A 21,674-nucleotide genomic window follows, 5' to 3' on the forward strand; every position below is an offset into this window, starting at 1 on the left:
AAACGGTTCATATAGAGTTTAACAGGTAGGCATTGGCTTTGAACAGGGACAGTTAAAAACACTGATATTATGCAATGAGTGTACACACTTACACTTTCAGGACATACGGTAATGAAATAACAAACGCGTTTCCAAGGTATATACCCATATATATATACTGTATACATAAAGACGATTTCATGATATGATGATCTTTCTAACCTTTCTTTTCTTTCTTCTCCTCTTCTTCTGTGCCGGCCCCCAGCAGGGTGAAGATGATTCCAGTCTGAGAGTTGACACCAACAGCTGTCACCAGCATGCGCCCTGACCCCTCCATCACATGGGTTCCTTGAGAAAGCACAGCAGGGTGTTACAGCATGATTCAAATTAGTTCAGTGTTTGCTAAATAAAAGTGACATTAAATATATATATATATATCACCCCTATGTATAATGGTAAAATTACACCAAAAATGACGATTGTTAATTTGGGCAATTTTTCTTGAATAATTTTTGTAGGCAGTAAAAATGTGTCACCGGAAAATGTGTGCAGACTTCACTTTTGTGCATGTGTATCAGTATAGTACACATGCAGAACATTATTAACCTTTGGGAGAGTAAGTCGATGTGGGTGAATATGAGGCTAATTATATAAGACAGCGAAGAGGCACACAGCTAATTATCCACAGGACAAAATACTAACATGTGAGATCAGATTAACCAAGGTTTCTGTGTGATATTCCTCAAGTATCCTAAACCTAAGGATTCTGGTGTCCCTGCTAAAGCAAACAAATACGGAGGGAAAGCAGGTTTTTTATTATTGTTATGATGCATTTAGTATTTCTACTTCTACTTTCTCATGTTAAGTTATTGTGTGGGGTGAGAAATTTGTACTAGCCTACTGGAGGAATATTTCCAAAAACTGTAACTATGGGCTTGTTTAAGAGGTTCATTAATTCCAAAAAGCTTCAATCATTCGATAAAAAATACTGACAAAAAATAATTTTGTAGGTGAGGGGATCAATCAAATTTGCTTACTAAAGCAATAACTACACAGCAATAAGCCAAACAGAAGCTGACCATGTAAGAGGTGAAGTATACTGTAGTTGCTAATTTTCACCCATTGACTGGCAACATACCAGACAACAGCATTGGGTCCCTCTCTATACACTTCTTGACGTGGTCTGACTCGCCAGTCAGTGATGACTCATCAATCTTCAGGTCATTGCCCTGGATCAACACTCCATCAGTAGGAAGTAGATCACCTGCAACAAAGAAATGTCAGATGCAGTGCATTTATCCACATTTTCTGGAATTCATTATTTTTACCCTACGCAATTAAATAGTTCAAATGATTTCAAAGATGTATGAGAGAGTTGGGTTTGGGCTGATTTACGGCAGGATAGATTATGACCACTGCAGTATATTCTTGGTACACGATCCCATTGAGAGACAATGTGTGCATGTTTCTCTGTGTTTGGGGCCCTCTGTAGCTAATTAATTTCTCTACATCACCATATTGTTGCTTAAATATATTTAATTGCTTAAGGTGGACTTCATAATTTTAATCCCCCTCTGGAAATTAGGTGAAAGTCTATTTTCAGCCACTGAACCATGTAAATTGCTTTACCCAGAACAATGGACAAGCTAATCATGGAAGTGACTGGGCACGTCTAACTGCGCCAAAGTTATCTAAATGTTCTGGAAAGTTTTGGTCAAACTCTCCAATGTCTCAATTAAAGCCATAGTTGAAATAAAAGATGAGTTGATACAAAGGTTTTGGAGTAAGAAAGGGCAAACTGGACGGATTTGAATATGTCAAACACTGACGATATAAATAGAGCGTTAGCAGGATTGAATACCTTGCACACTGCCACAAAATAACATGTAATCATTAGTGCAAGATACTTACCAACTATTTATGAATTCTGTTCAAAGCTCTGCGAACTATACATTTGTACCAAGAAGGTATTTTCCATTTGAATTTACTCCACTTACTGCATGTCATTAACTCCAACACACCCACACCCACACACCCACACCCACACCCTAACACACACCCACACCCACACCCACACACACACCCACACACCCACACACACGATCTCCCCACGCCTACCGTATTTGATCTGTGCGATATCCCCCACCACAAGGTCCGACACGGGCAACTGTATGACCTGGCTACCGCGGACCACCTGGAATTTCTGCTCCTGCTCGATGCGGCTCTGCAGCCCACGGAACTGCTTCTCCTTCGACCAGTCGTTGAAGGCCGTCACCAGCACCACGCACACGACAGACAAAAGGATAGCTGCGCCCTCGATCCAGCCGGCGTCCGCCTCGCCCTCGTCCTCTACCCCACCTCCTGCAGCACCACAGGCTACGATATGGTAACGGTGACAAGAAGGGAAGAGCAACGTTACATCATCATTACAGACTGTATTAATCTGTCGGCACACGGCTATCAAGTCACAATTAAGAGTTATATAAATTTGTATATGTGTAGAGTATAAACAATTCATAATAAAAGACACAGTCATACTCTGGCCTTACAATGTATGCATTATAAGAAACAACTCATTTATTTTCTCTAGAGATGGGGTGTAAATTGTAGGAGGGGTAGGGCCATATACATGTATACTGCTGCTTACTCTTTTTCAGACATGTAATATATATTAATTTAGTTTATTTAGAAGTTGCTGTATATGTGTGCTGTTGATTTAATTCATTCTTTTTTTTATGTGTTCCTATTTTATAAATAAAATCCATCCATACATCCATCCATAGTGCACTACACTTCCGGCTAGATGACTTCAAAAGCCCCCAGCGGGGTGATTTGCTTTAGATTATAAAACACTTGCAGCTCACAAGAGAACTAGTGCAGACCCCATATTATATACACTATATATGCAGGATTTGACTCCAAGAAGCAATTTGGACATACTGTTGCACTATAGGGGTTCATTTAGTGGATATACAGCAGACACCCATGGAACATAATCATCTGTGATCTGTAAGACTACATGTACCAATGGACACATTCTGTATGCACTCACACATTCACGTAGGTACTAAATATTGTTTCTTGTTTGTATTTATTGTTATTTGATTGTTTTTTTCTTCAGTTTATGACTTCATGACTATTTACAGAGTCAGAATTGTCTTTCATTCTCATTGCAATGTAATGTTACGGACATCAACTTAACGATGATGATGTGGAGACACCTCAGGGATGTGCAAAATCACCGACCCATGTCAAAAAATAAATCTATCAATTACTCTATACTGGTGTTTAGACTAGGTAGGTAGTAGGTAGGTAACAGCTGAAAACCAGTAGCTGCCCATTAGTACAATACCCAGGTAAGATGGCGGAGGGTTATCCTGTGATTTATGTCATAATGTTGCATCTACAGTTCTATATAAGACTACAGTGCCTTCACAGAAATGCAGAGAGCGTAGTAGCTGTCCAAGGTTCTGATTGTACATGTGTGTGTCTGTGTTTGTGTGTGTGTGTGTGTGTGTGTGCATAAGCCCAAAGCATAAAATATGACTGATGGGGCTGATAGTTTCACGACTTGGTGAGATGTTTGAATCAATTAACTTCAACAAGCTTCATTGGTTTTTATGTCTATTAGCTGTATTTTCTTTGAGTATTTTTTTTTCAGGGATTTGTTTTGTTGCATGCAACGTGTTTGATGCAGACACAATTAAGAGCCTCCTCATTCAACTGCAGCCCGGCTGTTTCATATGTAAATGAGAATTAAGTCATCCCACCACCTTCTATTTCTGGCTGTTTTACCTATTAATAAACACAAAAAGTACATCAGGAGGAGTGTGCGATGTCTCAGCATGGACATTTCAGTAGTGTTTTTTTATGGGTCCCAATTGTATGGGTTTTGATTTTTCTTCTAAAAAAGTTATAAATAAAATATTAGTAAATATAGTAAATATTTTTTTGATATTTTTATTTTTGGTGTATTATTGTTGTATTTTATTTCTAGTCATTATCTTTAATGATTTTATTTCCAGTTGATTACATTATATTACATATTTGTGTAAAAAAGGACTTAGTTGAGCTCTTGTTATAAAGCCACTTTAAAACACGGCCTTACATTCTTATGGTCGTATGTATATCACTCCTCAGGCTTTATGAATCATCTGATATTCATATTTCATATCTGCAAGAGTTTATGTGCCAATTTAGATTAATCTATAGTCATATCATTCAAATGTGAGAAGTGACATGCATATTGGCATCATTTTTGCCCCAAGTGAAAGTGAAGCTTGACTATGTATCTGCAGATGGACAAAGTTATTAGCATAATGATTCTTCTGAGCTCTTTCTATGTGGAGAGCTCAGTCATTAAGCAGCTAAAAGGATGCAAAGAAACGCATCAAGTAAGATCAAATTCCAATTAACTTTTTCAGTACTTTTTCAACCTGGGTATTTGACTGACAAATTAAATTATTAATATTCATTATTTGATGATCTCTGTGGTATCCTTTTCCCCTTTCTCTGGTATTTCTACTTTCGTGGGACTTTTTATACCCCCTTAAAATGATGACTGGTCCCTTTGGCATGGTAACTGAATTCCATTACTGTGATAATGACTGATGTTGCTGACTCAGCACCTCGTTATGGTTTCTGTCTTCATTTCCTGTTTCATGACTCACAGGCCTGATGTATGGGCACTGGGAGCTCAGGGTTATATCTCTATGCAACACTTCATTAACCTTCCCGGTACCTTTCATATGAACATTTAACACGTTCATAATGTGCACACACACACACACAGGCACACACACAAATTACCTCTATGCTCGATGGGTCGCTCCATCTCTTGAGGCAGCTCACAAACAAAGTGTAACCTGCCTCACCAATTAAAAAGTGTGTGCATTCTGTAGGTGTAATTGTGTCAGCGAGTGCCAGTAATTTCAGAGGAAGTGATGTCAGTGGACTAATCTAATTACAGCCCTTCACTGTCCTCTGCAATAGTGGAGATACCTGTGAGATAACTATTGTATAGTGTGAGTGTGTGTGTCTGTCTCAAGACCTTAAAACGGACAACAAGAGAGAATGTTAAAGGACGCAATATCACAAGAGGTGCTTCACTCACACTCCCCGCTGCTCTCTCCGGGAGGGTGGTAGAAGGAGAGTCCCAGGGAGATCAGGGCAGCGAGCTCCAGGATGATGAGGGTGACGTCCTGCAGGGCCTCCCATACCAGCTGCAGGAAGGTTTTTGGCTTCTTTGGAGGTATCAGGTTTCTACCATATATTTCTCTTCTCTTGTCCAGGTCAGTTTCAGCACCTGCAAGTCCTGAGAGAGAAAGGCACAGAATGGGAAGAGAGAAAGAGTTAAGAGATTCACTATCGGTAGAATACATCACTGTACAATTATCATCAATGTCTCTTATTGAGGTATTACAGTGAGTTTTACATTGAACACAAACATTAATGTGCTTTAGTTTAACATTTGCTCCCCCAAAACAAACAACAACAAAAAATGTATCTACACACACTAAAAGTTCTTAAATGCATCGCTAGAAACTGCAGATGAAATTGCCATCTTTTTACAATTGAATACATTTTTCTCCTTCTCTCTTTTTCACTCTCACACCAAACACAAACCATCTCTAATTACCATTTGAGTCATGGTGGACCACAGCTCTGCGTTCCTTATGTAATTCTGCTCAAGAGACGAGGTGCTTTGACCTCATACACCTCCTCAAATACCATGAACTACTGTGTATAAATATCTTTTGCTCTTTTATCTGAAGAACTTTATTCTCGCTCGAGGGACAATTTACTTTTAGCATACTGTCCGAAAAAGGATTCTCATGTGGCATAAAATACTGTGGCTAAACTATATTTCTCCATAAAATGTGCATTAAATATGATTTTATGTTACAGCTGCAAAATAATGATGAGCTGAAAACTTCAATATTTCCCGACCTGATTATAAAAACTGTGTGATTTTCTATCTATTACAACATGGTAGATTGTACTGTGGACAATTTACACTTGGAGAACATTATGTTCTGTGCAAAAAGGGTTGAGTCTACATGATTATAATAATCAAATTACAACTTAATTTGACGTAATTGTATTACACTGCAATGTCACAAAATGGGCCTTAAAACTGAGTATAACGCACCCATATTGTTGGACTTTATATTCATAAATGCAAATATATTATATGCATATTTGATATATGTTTATTAAACATACATATATTATCGTCTGCATCACTGGTGTGTAACATTCATGAACATATTTCTATCAAGCTACATTATAGCTTTCTATGTAGCTGCTTATGCGTAGAACCATTATCTGGTTGCTGAGCGTGCACAGAGTGTGTGATCACGGTCTCTCTGTCTCTGTGTCGCTCTCCCTCACAACCACAGACATTACCACAGCATTATGTCATGCATGGTGCGTCACTGGGTCTCCCAGGAACAACCCTGGATTGCACCTGATAACATCGCTGCTGCATGACACTGTTTTACATGTTAATGCGATGCCCTATTAACACGCGCAGAGAATAACTGATGATCGTTTGCCGCCGATGATGGAGAAAGAGGAACGTCGAAAAAGAACGACAGAGATGCCGTGTGAAAACGCACATTTTTTGGATACTGCAAAGAACAAAAGGGAGGAAAGAGAGAAACAAGATCCTTTTCGCTTGCTTGAGACAGACTAACAAAGAGGGAGAAGGAGAGGACAGAAGGAGGCCAAAGAGAACAATTCCCAGCTCCTACGTAGGAGAATGCCCTGGTTACAAATAGTCTATAAATAGCCTCATTATCCATTCTCTTTTAATTGTCTCTGTGAGAGGACATAGCATGCTCTCCCATTGATCTCCACAGCACCCTGCCACGCATCACACACAAACATATCTGTGTGTCCAGGCATGTGTGCTTGATTTCGTGTATGCGCATGGGTCCATGAGTCGTGACTGCCTGCACGTGCTTTGTGTGTGTGTGTGTGTGTGTGTGTGTGTGTGTGTAATAAGGCTGGCTAAGCATGCCGGCAGTTGCTTGCTCTATCACACAGTAAAAACTAGAGCTCATATATAATCAGGCTTTAGCCAGTTCCAATCGGTTAGACACACACAAATATGCACACACAACTGCAGATGCACATATTTATACATATCCACATTGTGTAGGAGCACCTCTATCGTCTCAGCTAGGTCAGGTACACATCAAATTTGACATTCACTCATATTTCTACCCAATACTGCAACCACAGGTTTTTTTAAAACAACCAATAATTATGCAAATCCCCCTACTCCACAATTCTAGCATTCGTCCACAGGCGAGGGAATTAGTTATTGCATGCAAAGGGCAGCGATAATTTCAAATTAAAATACAACATACTGCATACTGTGAGCGATTTCAACCATGTGATGCCTCTGTGTATGAGATTTTGCATCAGTTCAGCATGACATCTAACCTCGTTAAATATTTCAACTCCTTAAACGCCCTTGAGATGTGAGCTATGCCGTAATCAATCTCTCATCAATCATTAAAAACTCATTACGTCCTGGAAAACCCTGTGCTACATTATCATTCCTTCCTGGATAGCTGATTGCAATGCTGCTTAAGATTCATTTGCCAGATTATAAAATATTGTAGGCTAAATACTTTCAGCCCACCTAACTGCTCTGGCAGTGGATTTTGAGGAGGCAGCGAGAGGGCAGAAACACTGTAGCGATACACAGATGAGTCACAACAATCTCACAGAGGATTAAGGATGATTTCGAAGCAGTCTTAGTGCTAGAGTCCATCACAAAGTAGTGAATCCTGACTTTGTACCAAATGTACAGATAGGAATAAGGTGTTGGGGGCTCCTGGTACTATATAATGTCTTGGTAATTTATTTATCGACGCTCCTTGTAATTGTTCTGATCGAGGATCAAACGATAAAAGCCTTTCGGAAAGGGAATATGAGACCACCTTTATAAATGGGATGAGAGATGATGCACTGTTAGCGTCCACCTCCTTTTTAGAACATCGTCAGACTTAAAACAATCAGTGGGCAGGTTGGTGACTCAGCAGATTAAGTAAAAACCATTTACTGTACCAGAAATTGAAAGTACGGTTTAATCTAATTTATGAATTTTGTTGCATGCCATCAAATCTCTCAGTTTCAGTCACTTGGCTCTAAATACTAGCAATTTAAGCATGCATGCTTAATAATAAACCACAACTTTTTTCATAATTTTATACTATGAATTTGTATGACTTTTTTTTTTTTTACATCTTTAAAAGACGACGATGATAAAATATGAAATTTTCTCTTCTCAGCTGTTCTTCTACAATGTATAGCTGGTAATGCTCTGATCTATCAAACAGTAGGATCTGCGATTCAAATCTGCTTTGACAAATGATACCTAACATCCTGCTTACAAATAGAAAATAAACATAACATTTATTTCAAAAACTGTATGCCATCCTTCCTGTAGAAAAGGAGATAGAATTATTTTCCAGTCATAGGGAACATGATGGCATATTTTAACAGTTGGCCCTTTTTTTTGTCAGTGGCTTAAAATAGATCTCCATGGAAACACTATGCATCCCACTCGAAGAGTGGAAATACCCTCCACTCTGAACCTTGGAGAATGTGTGAATTTGTAAGTAAGTGTGTGTGTTCCGTGTTCAAGAGCATGCATGTAAGTTTGTGTGTGTGTGTGTGTGCGCACAGGTATGTGTTGTATGTTCCTTTAAAGAAAAGACAGGAAGGAATGAAACGGCATGATGACCTTCAAATGTCCTTGTGAAATAAACCCACCCACTTTAACAAATTAAAAAATAAAAATCTCCAAAATAACAGAGGGAACAACATTTTAATGAAAACATTGATGATGATGATGGTCATCATGAAAATAAGGAAATTGAGGCTTTTCAAATCAATAGCTTCAACATGAATTCTCAGTTTTCACCATTTTAAAAAGAGAGAGGGGGAGGCGTGTCAGAGTGTGAGAGAGAGAGCCAGGGAGAGAGACAGACAGAGTGAGAGAGTGAGGCAGAGAGAGAGAAAGAGAGAGAGAGAGAGAGAGAGAAAGAGAGAGAGCGAGAGAGAATGGAAACGAAAGAGATAACAAGAGTAGGCTGGATGTAGAGTAACTATGAATAATAACCCATCAGTGACTAAAAGGTGGATAATTATCATGCTCTTATTAGAAGATGGAGTGATGGAGAAATGTGTCACGGTGTCCTTGAAAATGACCTTCACAAAAATGACACCATTTTAAGCAATGCAGAGGTTTGTTACCGTGCGTACAAAGGCAGAATATAGTAGAAATAGCTTCTTGAGGATAACATTAAATAAATAATGGACCATGTTATGTGCAAGTAAATTACATAGATAGGAGGAGGAGGGAGTGGAATAAAGAGGAGTGTGAAAAGATTCACACGGTAACACACAGACAAGAAAAAGGATACAAGAACCTAAAGCGATCTGTATGCTTATCGGGTCGTGCTACGAAGGCGCTGTGCTCCTATCTGTAGACATAACAGCAACATTATTAATATGGGTGCTGGTGCAGGGAAGGAGAGAACGGGATGCTTTTACATTAGCCGTCTTGTTGTCCTCGTTTTAGCTTTATGACTATGCAATTCTTCCTGTATGTTTGTTCTTGGCATGCTACGTGGGTAAGTAAGATTCTGGAAGCGTTGTAATATATAGATAGATAGAGTTTTTCCTGTGAGAGAGGCCACACCCAGCAGCAGAGCAGGTCCACCCACTGTTAAATAAGGATGGAAGAAAGGAAGCATGCAGCATTTAAAACAGCAGTAAAGGGGTCTCTCGTGTTCAGGAAGGGTTTCTCTAGCTTAAAAAAAAAAAGAAGCTCTGATTTGCCTCACACCCTCAGTGCAAGAGGGCAGGAGGCAGGCTCTCTCTGAGAGGATGAGTTGAAGTGACATTTCCTCAGTGCAGTAAAACAGGCGAGCAGATGTACTGTACCGTTTCCAAACAAACAACTGAGAAAATGCATTCTCTCATTTCCTGAGAAGTCACAGAGTCACACTAACACACACAGATTTATCGCTCATTCATCTACAGAAAAGCCACATCTGAACGGTAATGGACTGGAAAGTGGCATTGGGAAATATGTGACATGTCTTTTCGAGGACGAGTGAACCGTATGTGCATGTGTATGTTCATACGCGTGTGACACCATGCTCATGCTATGTTTCTGCATGTGCGGACAGCTCAGTTTCATATCGCAGATGTACTGCACTACACCTAAGAGAAACAAACTCCGGGAACAGGATCAGTGGCAGATTTCCATGTTCATCAGGTAACAGAAGGCTCGGGGGAGCTCTGGTCACAGCTGCTGCTTTTATAGCAAATGTATTTAAAGGAATAATCAACATTTTGAGGAAAATGCTTATTTGCCTTGCGGTGCACTGCACGTCTTCAAAGATTATTATGCTTGATGTTGACAATGCAACAATCTGACCTCTAAAAACACCTTTTGATTTTGGAATTTATTACATGTCTTTCATTATGAAGAGAAAGAAGCCTGAGCATATTCTCTGATGCCACATAATTTGCATTTTCTAGAGAAAGGCTTGAATGCCAGCACGGTTTTCAACAACCCAAATTGAATGTATGCTGCATAGCTGGAAATCAAATATGCTATTGTGTGTGAGTGTAAGTGCATGTGTGTGTAAGTCTGTGGGTGCAGCTGTACAAGTGGGTGAGTTTTGCTGTCACGCACTGTGCTCTATGAGGCTGACTCATGCAAGAGATGGCAAAGTGGAGTGAGAGAGCATAGCTCTCTTTCACTCTCAAACACACACACACACACACACACACACAGGTGCACGCACACATAAGTGCACACACAGCATAACTGATTATTACTTAGTATTCCTACTTCATAGTATATATGGGCATACAGGTTTCAGGGGACTGCTGGATGAAGATCACTGTATAAATCTTCAGGTCTAAAAGAATGAATAATGCACCCACATCCATTTTATAAGCTATTATGTTCTGACCCGAAGTACACTTGCTCTTTTGTTTCTATGACGATAATTCCTGCACTTTTTATTTTATAATGCTGTGGGAAAAAAGCTAATTATGTAACGTTATACAAGAAAAATAAAACAACTAAAATACATATATGTGGTTGGTGAGTGAATTTGAATACCCAACGGTTTAATTTACACCTCTTAGAAATCTTTTTTGGAAGCCTGGCAAGAAGCACATCAAGAGCAGCACGGATGGCAAAAACGGAAACAAGCTGACAGTGACTAATGGAGGATGGAGGCTTCATCAGAACATACTGTCCTTATCAAAATTCATGAAACGGTTATTACTTTGTGAAATTCTGTGCATGGGTGAGACCCTCCTGAGTGCATGTGGGCAAAATCATCTGTATGTGCATCAGGGCTGCACAATTAACCATACTGCTGTAAGATGAGAATGCCATCTTTGCATTGGTGGGGTGTTCAATCAAACATCCAACTTGGTGGCATCAAACCAAGCGCTGCCGCTCTACGTGAAAGTCTGAGAGGGGGGCAGGACATGGATGTAAGGAAGAACAAAAGGGTAACAGAGCTTGTTCTGTAAAAGACGTTGGACGGTCTGCTGTGTGGGACCACAGTCGCAGACATTGATGAGAACTGAAAGCACAGACAGTATGAATGTGCTTTTTCATCTTACTGCAATTGATCAAAGTGCACAGTGGAACAAACATGAGACTCTTACTGAATGCATTAGTAATTTACTGTATCTGTTCCACCATCTGAGCCTCAAACACTGATGTCAGCTGGCCCGACTGCCCTGGATGTGGACACAACATTAATGAGACATCTGTTTACAGGCTCGCTGTGTGTGTGTGTGTGTGTGTGGCAGAGAAAGCGATAGTGAGAGTGTGTGAGCGTGTTTAGACACACCGGCTTCGTGATAAGGGCAAAGTGTAATGGGGTCAGTAACTTCATCCAGTAATTCCAAACTGTTCAACCATTCATTTAATCAGCCACTCTACCCATACATTCCCCCATCCTTCCTTCCTTCCTTCCACCCGTTTCATTATCACGCTGCCTTTTATACATCTATCCAACTATGTTCAGGCAATTGTCAATTACAGGATTTGTTTTTGTTCTTTTATTGTTTTGTTTTGAGTTTTTTTTACAGTCACTCCTCATGTTAGTTTTATTTTACATACTAATTCTTCCCTTTTTATTAAACTGTACTCTATGTGTCTCTTATGTCCTTGCGGAGCTGCAAAACCTGAACAAATGTCATTGGTATTAAATTCTCATTTACCTTATAGAAAGAGATCCAGTAGCTCTTACAATGGTCCCTCCTTTTTTTTCAACCGCCTGTCTCTCACTTTGTCTTTTACACATACATGCATAGAAGGGAGTTTCCTGTTCCCCTACTCCTCTCACGTGTGACCGACTTTGTATATTTATATGGGGACTGTTGTATGCATAACTGCAGGGAATACAATAACATTCTGAGAGCTTCAATAATAATAAAGATTAAACAGACTAAAGAGTTTATAAATGACCGCACAGTCCCATTTACTGAAGCACAAGTCAATGGTTCATTTTAAATAATCCCCCGATGAACTAGCTGGATGGTAATGGTTTTCTATTGTACTGCATTAGAGAAGTCAAGATTTGAATAATGCTATTTCAAATAACCCTAACACAGTCATTTGAGCTCTGTGGCTTTGGCCTACCATGCCAATTAGGAGCTGTTGTATTTTCCCCTCATGCCCACACACTAGCACGAACCACACACACACGCAGTGGACGCACACTCACACAATCAGCAGCCTCCGCCCCCCCGCCTTGGGAGTGAAAAGGGAGAGCATTCAGGGCCAAGAAGCTGAAAGGGAGAGTGACAGTGGTCTATCTGCTGTCTCCCATCTGGGTGTCAGTCTCTGGTTTCGCCCAGAGGCTCGGATAAGCTCCGTACACAATAGGGACAGCTATTAAAATTCAAACTACCAGAGAGAGTCATGAAATAGTCATGACAGGTAAGGGAAATCTACACACTCTTTTGTGCCCCTTATTGTCTGTCTGCTTGGACCTGCAGAGGAAATATAGTGTTTTGGTTACGGCAAGAGAAGTGCCAACGACTGTGTAGGGATAGTGCCAATTATAATAATAATACTGCGACCTGTTTGTACATCATTATGCAAGCTATTTTTTAACTGATTACAGGATATAAGAATTATATGTTAATTATTCAGCACCCTCATGTAATAGGAGTTTGCAAACACTACCACTGTAGGGAAATTACAATGGAAAGTTGAAAGAGTATTGATCTCTGCTTGTGCTATGCAGTAGCACTGACTGGACTGTAATGTGACGGAGCCCATGAAATCTCATGCTGCACAAATGGATGGATCTCCTTTAATATTCCTGACATGAAGCAGATGTACTTACACGGCATTCAACACTATTGATTTTTCCACATGCCCCTAATGTAAGAATGGTCAGGGTTATTTTTCTGTACTGTAAAGTAGCGGTGCACTGATACCGACACCAGTATGAGAGCGATACCATGCTCACGTACTCACACTCGTCCTCATAAATCTACTCCATTACAACTGCACCCGATACCACTGAGGCTACGTGATGTTAACCTCTCACCATCGAGCCTAATAAGCCGCCCGGCTGCAACAATAACCTGCTGCACAAACATGTTAAATCCATCATTTATCACCAGCCGCAGCTAAACAGACTCCACCACATTAATTAATTTAGCTGTGAAGTTGTCAGCTTTGTGTGTGCCTGGCGTAATCTGTCAGGGTTTCCGCCAATGTATTGCAAGCCTGACATAACGTCAGTGAGTGTCCGGTCTAGAGAGAGAGCATGTGTGACAGAGAGTATGTCAGCAGTAACATTACAGCTGTGAATGTAGCGGTACAGTGTGTGTACTGTTTGACCATGAATAAATGCTACAGCTCCTTAAGACCCATGAGGAGACACAAGCTAAGTTCCCGTGTCTTGCTTGTTAGCCAGCTGATGATTAAATTGAGTATTTGTACTTGGTATGGAAAAAAAGGCACCGGGGCACCCTACTGTAAAAACAAATTAAAACACTACTATTAGTAATAGCAAGAAATATTGTGAATGTATACATTTAAGTTATGATAAAATATTTTTACATTTTTGATTCTTACTTAAAACTAGAGTCAGTGACTACCAGCGCCAGGGATAGCTGGCAGGCATACGTCATAAGCATGTTGACATTGTGTAACTGAAATTCAGATTCAAATTATACTATTTGTAATTACCATCACTGCCAGCAGGGGGAGACAAGAGTTTCCCACTCCCACATGAAGTAAAAGTTCTAAAAAAAAAACTCCTACCACTGAAGGTTTGATCAAAAGTTATGTAAACAATTCCCCCGATGAAGGTTCTGTTAAATCGGAAGCAGCTGTATTGCATGTATTCTCAGGATAAAATTGCAATAGCTGGCTAATACTGTAAGAAGAGAATGTAGAAACTGAAATGATGTGTTGGCACATTAGGCAGGGTCTGATTTCGGTGCTTTGATCCTGTCCCCTTGGGTACGTGTGACTATCACTGTGGCAGTAGACTGGTAAGACTAAACAGGCTTAGCTTCCTGTATGTCCATGGGCAAGGAATGGTAATTTAAAGATTCAAATAAGGTACCATTCTAGGTTGAAATAAGACCGTAGCCGTGTTCCTGCTGCTACTGGGATGTAATGGATCATTCTCCACAGGACGTGTAAACTACAAAGTTGAAAGATAGCTGCTCTGTGCCCGTGAGCAAGGCAGGGCTGGATCTGCTCCAAGACTGTATCTGTTTATTTGCCCTTGAGAGGGAAAAGCTGTCTGTCTGTGTTGGCAGGCATGGTACCACCCTTGTTCTGCCCCACAGCGGGAGAAGAGAGAGCAGAGAGGTCAACTGAGGAAAAAAAGCTGACATGGAGAGAAAGAAGCCGGTTATAGCCCGGGACTCTGCATATTCAGCTAAAAGTATCACCACGCCTGTCATCTCGCTATCCATACTCCTGGCTTCCAGCAGCCAGTTCAGATTCAGGACATTTCAGAGGACAAGAGCAGAATGTGGAACTACGACAGTGACCTGGGACAGAGGAGCATTGTCAGTTTCCGGAGATGTATTTCTGAGCGATTCAGACTTTCGAGGTAGACAGAAACTCAAGTAATGAGGTGGTCTGACGGCCTGATGGTAGTATGGGGAGTGTCACAGGTTTGACAGTCACCTGTCAAGGGACACATCGTACATTGCAAGTCATGTATATAAGTAGAAAAAAGTGCTAGCCTTGATGCTTTAGCATTTCAGCACAGTTTTTATTAGCAGGATAGTCTGGTCTAAATCTAGAGGTTATATCAAAGATTCAGATCAAAGTACAATATTTAGCAGGCTAGCTACCTCCGCCTCGCTGCGCAGAATCGGCAATAGTATCCAGCTGCAGGGCTTCAGGCTTTGGACTGGTTGAATTGAAGTTATTTCAGCCGTTCAGTCTCCAGAGCTGTCGTCCGCTCTCCTCATGGTGAAGTAACTAGCCAAGGGAGGTTGAGGGTGCCCTATCTGTCTCATTTGTGGTTTGACAAACAAGTAAAACCGTTAAGTTCAGTGCCCCTTATCGATATCGACATTTGAGGCATACATAGCTTAGCTAACTAGCTCATTCCTGTGTGTCCTCTCTCACCATCATGATCTACCCTTTTGGTTCAATTTTCTTCTTTGTGTTGCCTTAAAAACACCATACAATTCACAGTACAACACATTATACCGACTAACAGACTACCTCCTTTATCATGTTTTTTTGTGTTAGTTTCAAAGAAAATATTGTTACTTTAAATCTTGTGTGGTCTCTCTCTCTGTCAAGCTCACTGAGCCTGGCTGTGATAAATGGGGGCCCATCCTGTTTTTTCCTTTGAATTAGGCTCTTGGCAGTGGTAAGTCTGAGTACTGTACCAGTTTGTATGTGAAAGTTTGCCCTGTACTTGCCTTCTGTTCAAAGTGGTATGAAAAAATGCCTCTTTGACAGGTTACTGGAGCAAGTGGGAGCAATATTCACACATTTTCTTATTTGGGCTGTACGTTATTTGTTTTAGAGCAGGCATTGGTTGTCCTTACTAGTTTGACCTACTTGCATGTTGAGTTTTCCACATAATTCTTGTGCTTTGATATGAATCTGTGAGATAACCACACCCCATTCATTTTAACACCACAGATGGAAATACAAGTAAAAATAAAAGTTCCCTAAAATAAATCAAGTTAAAAACGACTTATTTATTTAACTATTACATTTTCAGTCATGCCTCCTGAGCGCCAATCTGTACACTAGTAGCATACTACACTCACACAGGCAGTCATACTGGATACTGTGGTGAGTCAGCACCAGCCTTCATGGGAGAAGGCCAATAGACTCTGTTTTTTGGCATCTGTCTGTCAGGCATCTCTTGGGACAGCTGACTTCACTGTTGGCCATGTCCAGCATCCGCACGTGTGTGTGTCCGTGTGCGTGTCTGTGTGTGTGTGCCGTGTGTTAACACATAAGACTCCTTCAGCTCCTCCCATAAGTTCTATAAATGCTATATTTGTCATAAGGGAAATCAATATGGTATACTGTTTTTTGTTGTTGCTGATATGCACTACGATTGATGAAAAGAGATACAGTGTCCAGATAATTTGTACATTTAAGGCAAATATCCCAAACACAAATTAGGCTTGTTCTAGATGAGGGTCGCATTACAGTGGATCTGAATGGATATAAATGTAGTTTTAGTCCAAGACTTTGTTTAATCCTTGTCTGGGAAGGCAGCCCACCATATATTTCCTCAGAGACACTAATCAAACCCTGATACAAAAGCCTAAGCATTTGAGAAGTGATTGCACCTCACAACACGTCCCAGAGGAACTGTTCACATGCCATCTTTATTTTCACCTGCGCATCTTTTTGTATTATGCTACATTTAGAAATTGGCACAGCTTTGCAACAAGGCATGACAAGGTGTTTGATCAATTCCCAAGTCCCTAACAACGTAATCAATGGTTAATACCTGTATTATTAATACTTAATAGATGAACGGCAAAACTGCGATTTCAGGGATTCCTTATTTATACCAAGACATCGGGTCTACAGTTATAATTGTTATCAAGTCACTGAAGAAGGTTAACTTATCAAGCTTCAGGTAGAAATGTTACTACAGTAAATCATTCCTAAAAGGATCTTTGTCACAGTCTGTGGGATTGGTCCTTCTGATGAATTACCGTAAAGCAGAAATCTGCAGTGTTTTTCGGTTTGTTTCTACCTTTCTCTATTGTTGACTGTAATGAAGCAAACACAGCAGTTAGATAAAAATGATAAACAGGTTAGGCATTAAAAGAGTGAGGTGGCATAACTGCTCTCTCATCTTGCTATAGATTGCAGATTAAAAAATCAGATTTAAAAGATCTGTGGCTCAGGATCTACACCGACCAATAACAAAATCAGTATATTTTTTTTTATATCAAAGACATGTTTAAGCTGAACCGTTAAGCAGAACATTCCTCTCTCCAGTAAATCGTCTTAATATTGCATTAAGAGTGCAGAGTGATTGACCAGCGTGCCGCAACACTGCTTAAGCATTGCCTCAAGGTCACTGCTACTACACTGCAGCAATACCTGTGTGAGTAGTGGTGTGCATGTGTGTGTGTGTGTGTGTGTGGGTGTCTGCCCACAATGTGGTTTTGCTCCCGCACAGAGCAAAATGGCTGTATATCATTTATAATCTGTCCTCTGAGAGTCAGCTCTCTCTCTTCTCCACTGCCTCCTATTTCATTCTCTCTCTTTTTCTACCTCTCCTATCCTTATTTCAGAGTCACAAGGGGAGGAGAGGAGAGGGGAGGGCAGAGAGGAGAAAAGGAGAGGAGGTGGAGGAGGAGGAGGAGTCGCAGAGCAGGAGAAATTGTCCTTCTTACAGAGACGGCTGCTCGATGTGAGAGATCCCTTGTGGGACAGAGATTAAATAGACTGCGTCAGAGGGGAACACACTCATGGTGCTGCGACTGGAGGACGCGATAAGTACGATCATCAGGGAGGGATGGAGGAAAATAAAAGGGAGCCAGGAGGAGAGGTGGGATGAGGGACAAACAGACTTCCATACAGACTAGAAGAATGAAGAAGAGGAGGAGAAGGAACAACAGGGTTAAGATTAGAAAGCGATGATTTGCAAAACTGTAGCAGCGCACAGATTGAAAGGTGGACTTCATCTCAAGGAAGGGATTAAAAAAAGATGAGAAGGAAAACAGGGAAGAGGTGGGTGTGATTGATGGAAATTTAAAAGAAAGAAAAGAGAAGTGGGAGAACGGGAGAGGTGTTTCAACCAGAGAGGGAGATGGAGAGAAGATAGAGAGAAGGTGAGAAAATGTGGTTGACAGATTAGCGAGGCAAACAGTTTCCTGAAATATGTATAGAATTAATAAAGGCTTCGTCATGGAAGCAATTTAGAACATAGGAAGTGAAATCCAGGAGAAATAAGACTGCTGCTGGGATGATGCATTTTCGTAGGCCAGTTTGAAAGTTAGCATCATCCTTCACTCGAAATTCAAGAGTGGGCTACTCCCTGACATATCATATCACATAGCATCGTAAAAAAAAAACCCAGTTAATATCTAATAAGCTTCGGGCATCTAACCAAAAACCCATTAAAAAAAGTGCTAAAATGCAAACTCATTTCCAGGTTTTACATTCCTGTAGCACTCAATATGAGTGGTAGTAGCACAGCCCTGTCTTGATATCACAGAGGGACATTACAAAAGATGGACAATAGTATCTGTAAGAGGAGGTTAGAGCAGAATTTAAAAGGAAAGATAAGTAGAAAATGTTTAATTTACTGTCAGAGTGTTATAGATCTAACTTGGCAGTAATTTTTTTTGACCAGTAACACAATCTTCTGTCTTTGTCCTGCTACGCCCCCATTATATTCTCTACTAACATTTTGGGTAAATGTTTTCTAATTCTCTGTTTTATGTTCTCTGCTAACATTTTTTGCCAACCACACACATACACATCCCTATATCTGTGTCTCTGACATCAAGGCAATGTAAGGAAGAATGGATGCAAACATGATCACTAGCTACAGTTTAAAGGAGTTATACTGTGGGATGCTATGAGTGTATGTGTGTGTGTGTGTGTGTGTGTGTGTGTGTGTGTGTGTGTGTGTGTAGAGGCATTTAAGGAGTGGTGTTGAATCGCATTTGGACGAACAATTCAAGTGTTCACCCTCACGAGAAGACACAAGCAGCGTGTTTAATATATCATCTGGCCACCAACCACCTCCATCATTACTCTCTTGTTAATTAATTAATTAATTCAATTCATATCGCGCTTCTGAACCCAAAGAAGCTTTACAAGTTCCATTCATTCACACACAGTCATACCGGTGGTGGTAAACTACGATAGTCGCCGCAGTCATACACATTCACACGAGGCAAGCTGGGTGAAGTGTCTTGCCCAAGGACACAACGACCATGACACAGTGACAAGGGCGGGGATCGAACCGCCGACCCTCCGAACATTGGCCAACCCGCTCTAGCAACTGAGCCACAGTCGCCCAAACAGTAATGCTGGTCCATTCCCCTCAGGGATGTGCTATATACACAACTCTTCTCAATTAACTGATGGTCACCTGCATTTCTGCAAGCCATTTTTTCACCTGTAAAATTCTACTGTGCTTTATGTTAATGGTGGTGAATCAGCTTAATGCTAAAATAATTGTTTGTTAGGTACTGTCTCCATTCCAACAAAGAAAAATATGAGTTTTTTAAATTGTGTCTTCATTCTGGTAATATATTGTTATATATAACAGTTAAGGGGACACAAGAAAGTTTAGAGATGGTGTGCTACTCTTTTAACACAATTACTTTGTAACTACCCAATACAAGAAGTGAGAATAGAAGAGAGAGATGATGAAGGTTATGGATGTGGAGCAGGTCTATTTAGGCTATGCTGTACACTGGTCTACTGGGATACCAGCAACCGACCAGCACACCAAAATAGAAATGAGAGCAGAGGAGAGGCAGAATGGAGGAGAAGTAAGGTGTGGTGAGACAGAGGAATGGGAGGTAGAGAGAGCAAGGGCAGGGAGAAGGGTTGATGGGATCTTTTAAAGTAGCAGTTTGACATTTAAAAATCAAATACAGTACTTTGGCTTTCTTTCTTGAAGAATGTCCGTACTTCACATATGGAGCAGCCAGCCAGTAAGGAAATTGGGAAGCAGCTGGTCTACCCCTGTCCTAAAGTGACAAAATCTGCCCACCAACACCTCTAGAGCTTACTAATTAGCATGTTCCAAAAGGCACAAAAAGTGTGATATTTATTATTTTTGCAGTTTTAGTTGCTGGAGAATTTCTATAATTTCCGGGAATCAATCTTCTGATCAACTTGAAGCAAGAAACGAAATAAGTGTAATAATGCATTCATATTATAGGTTACAGCTATCATGATCTTTTCTGAGAAACCGTGTTTTTTTTTTTTTACTTTCTTATACCCGTTAGCCTAAATTACTGTTGCTATGGAGAAGAGGTCAGTCAGTCGTGAATAGAAACTGGAGCAAATTCAAAATGCTGCTGATCGAAAACTGTCCCAGAATCAGCAAGTGAACCAATTTATGCTGCAGAAGAAATGGTGTTTACTGATTTCCACAAAAAAATACAATTACGAGTCCTGGGAGTGGTGGCAGCGTGTTTCCTACCAAAAACGCACCAGGGAAGCCATAATTAATTTTTGTCCGTACATTTTTCATGCGCAGACGGCTGGTAGCTGAATTTTTTTCTCACACATTTCACACATTTTTCATCTTTCATACTGATCATTTGACTGTGACAGTTGTATGCCCATCCAAGCCTGAACAACCTGCCATTGTCTAAACAGAACATGAATGACACTTTATCCTTCAGAGCTATGCAAGACTGAACCCAGATTAGATGCCTACATTTAAGGTATGCATTTTTATATGAGGTTGGGGATAAGCAGAGAGAGAAAGGGAAGTTAAAAGCACGGGATGTGTGTGTACACTCCTCCTTTGCCGTCGGCCTCTCCAACTACCACCCTGCCCTCCCTTTCTCACAACATCAAATAATATATCAATGCACTAAACACATCCTCATCCACTCAACCACCAAGGAATGGCCCTGCCCTGAACAGTCTCTTAGAATTCCTTACATCCTACTCAGGAGGATCCAATCACCGATATGCTGCAGGTCTCCACAGTCTGCAGTACAGAAGATCGCTACACCGTGAGCACCTACCAACCGTCAAAGAATGTCTCTTCTCAGAAACTAAGCTGTAGCCTGACATCCCATCTGGCCCCTGAATGACTCATGCCATTCACCCTCTGGCTGCCTGAGAGAAATGCAAGCTTCTTCACCCCACAGTCACCTACAAGGCAACACATAGGTAACGACATCCTAGCTGCAGGTATACAGTACAAGGAGGCTGAAACAAAAGGGCAATAAGCCGAAACTGGAAAGGTTACAGAATAAGATGTGCTGCTTAATCCCGTGTATCAAGATATCTCATCCAATTTTGATTTGCAAAATTGTTTGTTTTAACCTCAATTCATATAATATATAACATTTCTGTACAATGGGTTTTTGAAGTTGTTCATCCACTCAGGGCAGGAAAGCTTCAAAAAATGATGAACATAATAATGCCTAAAGAAATGTGCTTAAGGAAGCTT

General features: G+C 40.6%; 2 protein-coding genes across 12 annotated transcripts in view; one reads left to right on the forward strand and one right to left on the reverse strand.

Moving 5' to 3' along the window:
- vgll4b (vestigial-like family member 4b) overlaps positions 1-21,674 on the forward strand; it is a 325,618-nt gene that overhangs the window by 257,722 nt on the left and 46,222 nt on the right. The window lies entirely within an intron of this gene.
- Positions 1-21,674, reverse strand: part of atp2b2 (ATPase plasma membrane Ca2+ transporting 2) — a 58,797-nt gene that overhangs the window by 33,700 nt on the left and 3,423 nt on the right. For all 11 annotated transcript variants that reach the window (XM_084035400.1, XM_084035395.1, XM_084035399.1 and 8 more), the window contains exons 2-5: positions 5,093-5,293; positions 2,098-2,355; positions 1,118-1,243; positions 202-327 (exon numbers count right to left, since the gene is read on the reverse strand). In XM_084035400.1, coding sequence (XP_083891526.1) covers positions 202-327; positions 1,118-1,243; positions 2,098-2,355; positions 5,093-5,293 — 711 coding nt within the window. The remainder of the gene's footprint in view (positions 1-201; positions 328-1,117; positions 1,244-2,097; positions 2,356-5,092; positions 5,294-21,674) is intronic.

This window comes from Eutrigla gurnardus, assembly GCF_963514095.1.
Source record: "Eutrigla gurnardus genome assembly, chromosome: 2".
Taxonomy (NCBI): Eukaryota; Metazoa; Chordata; class Actinopteri; order Perciformes; family Triglidae; genus Eutrigla; species Eutrigla gurnardus.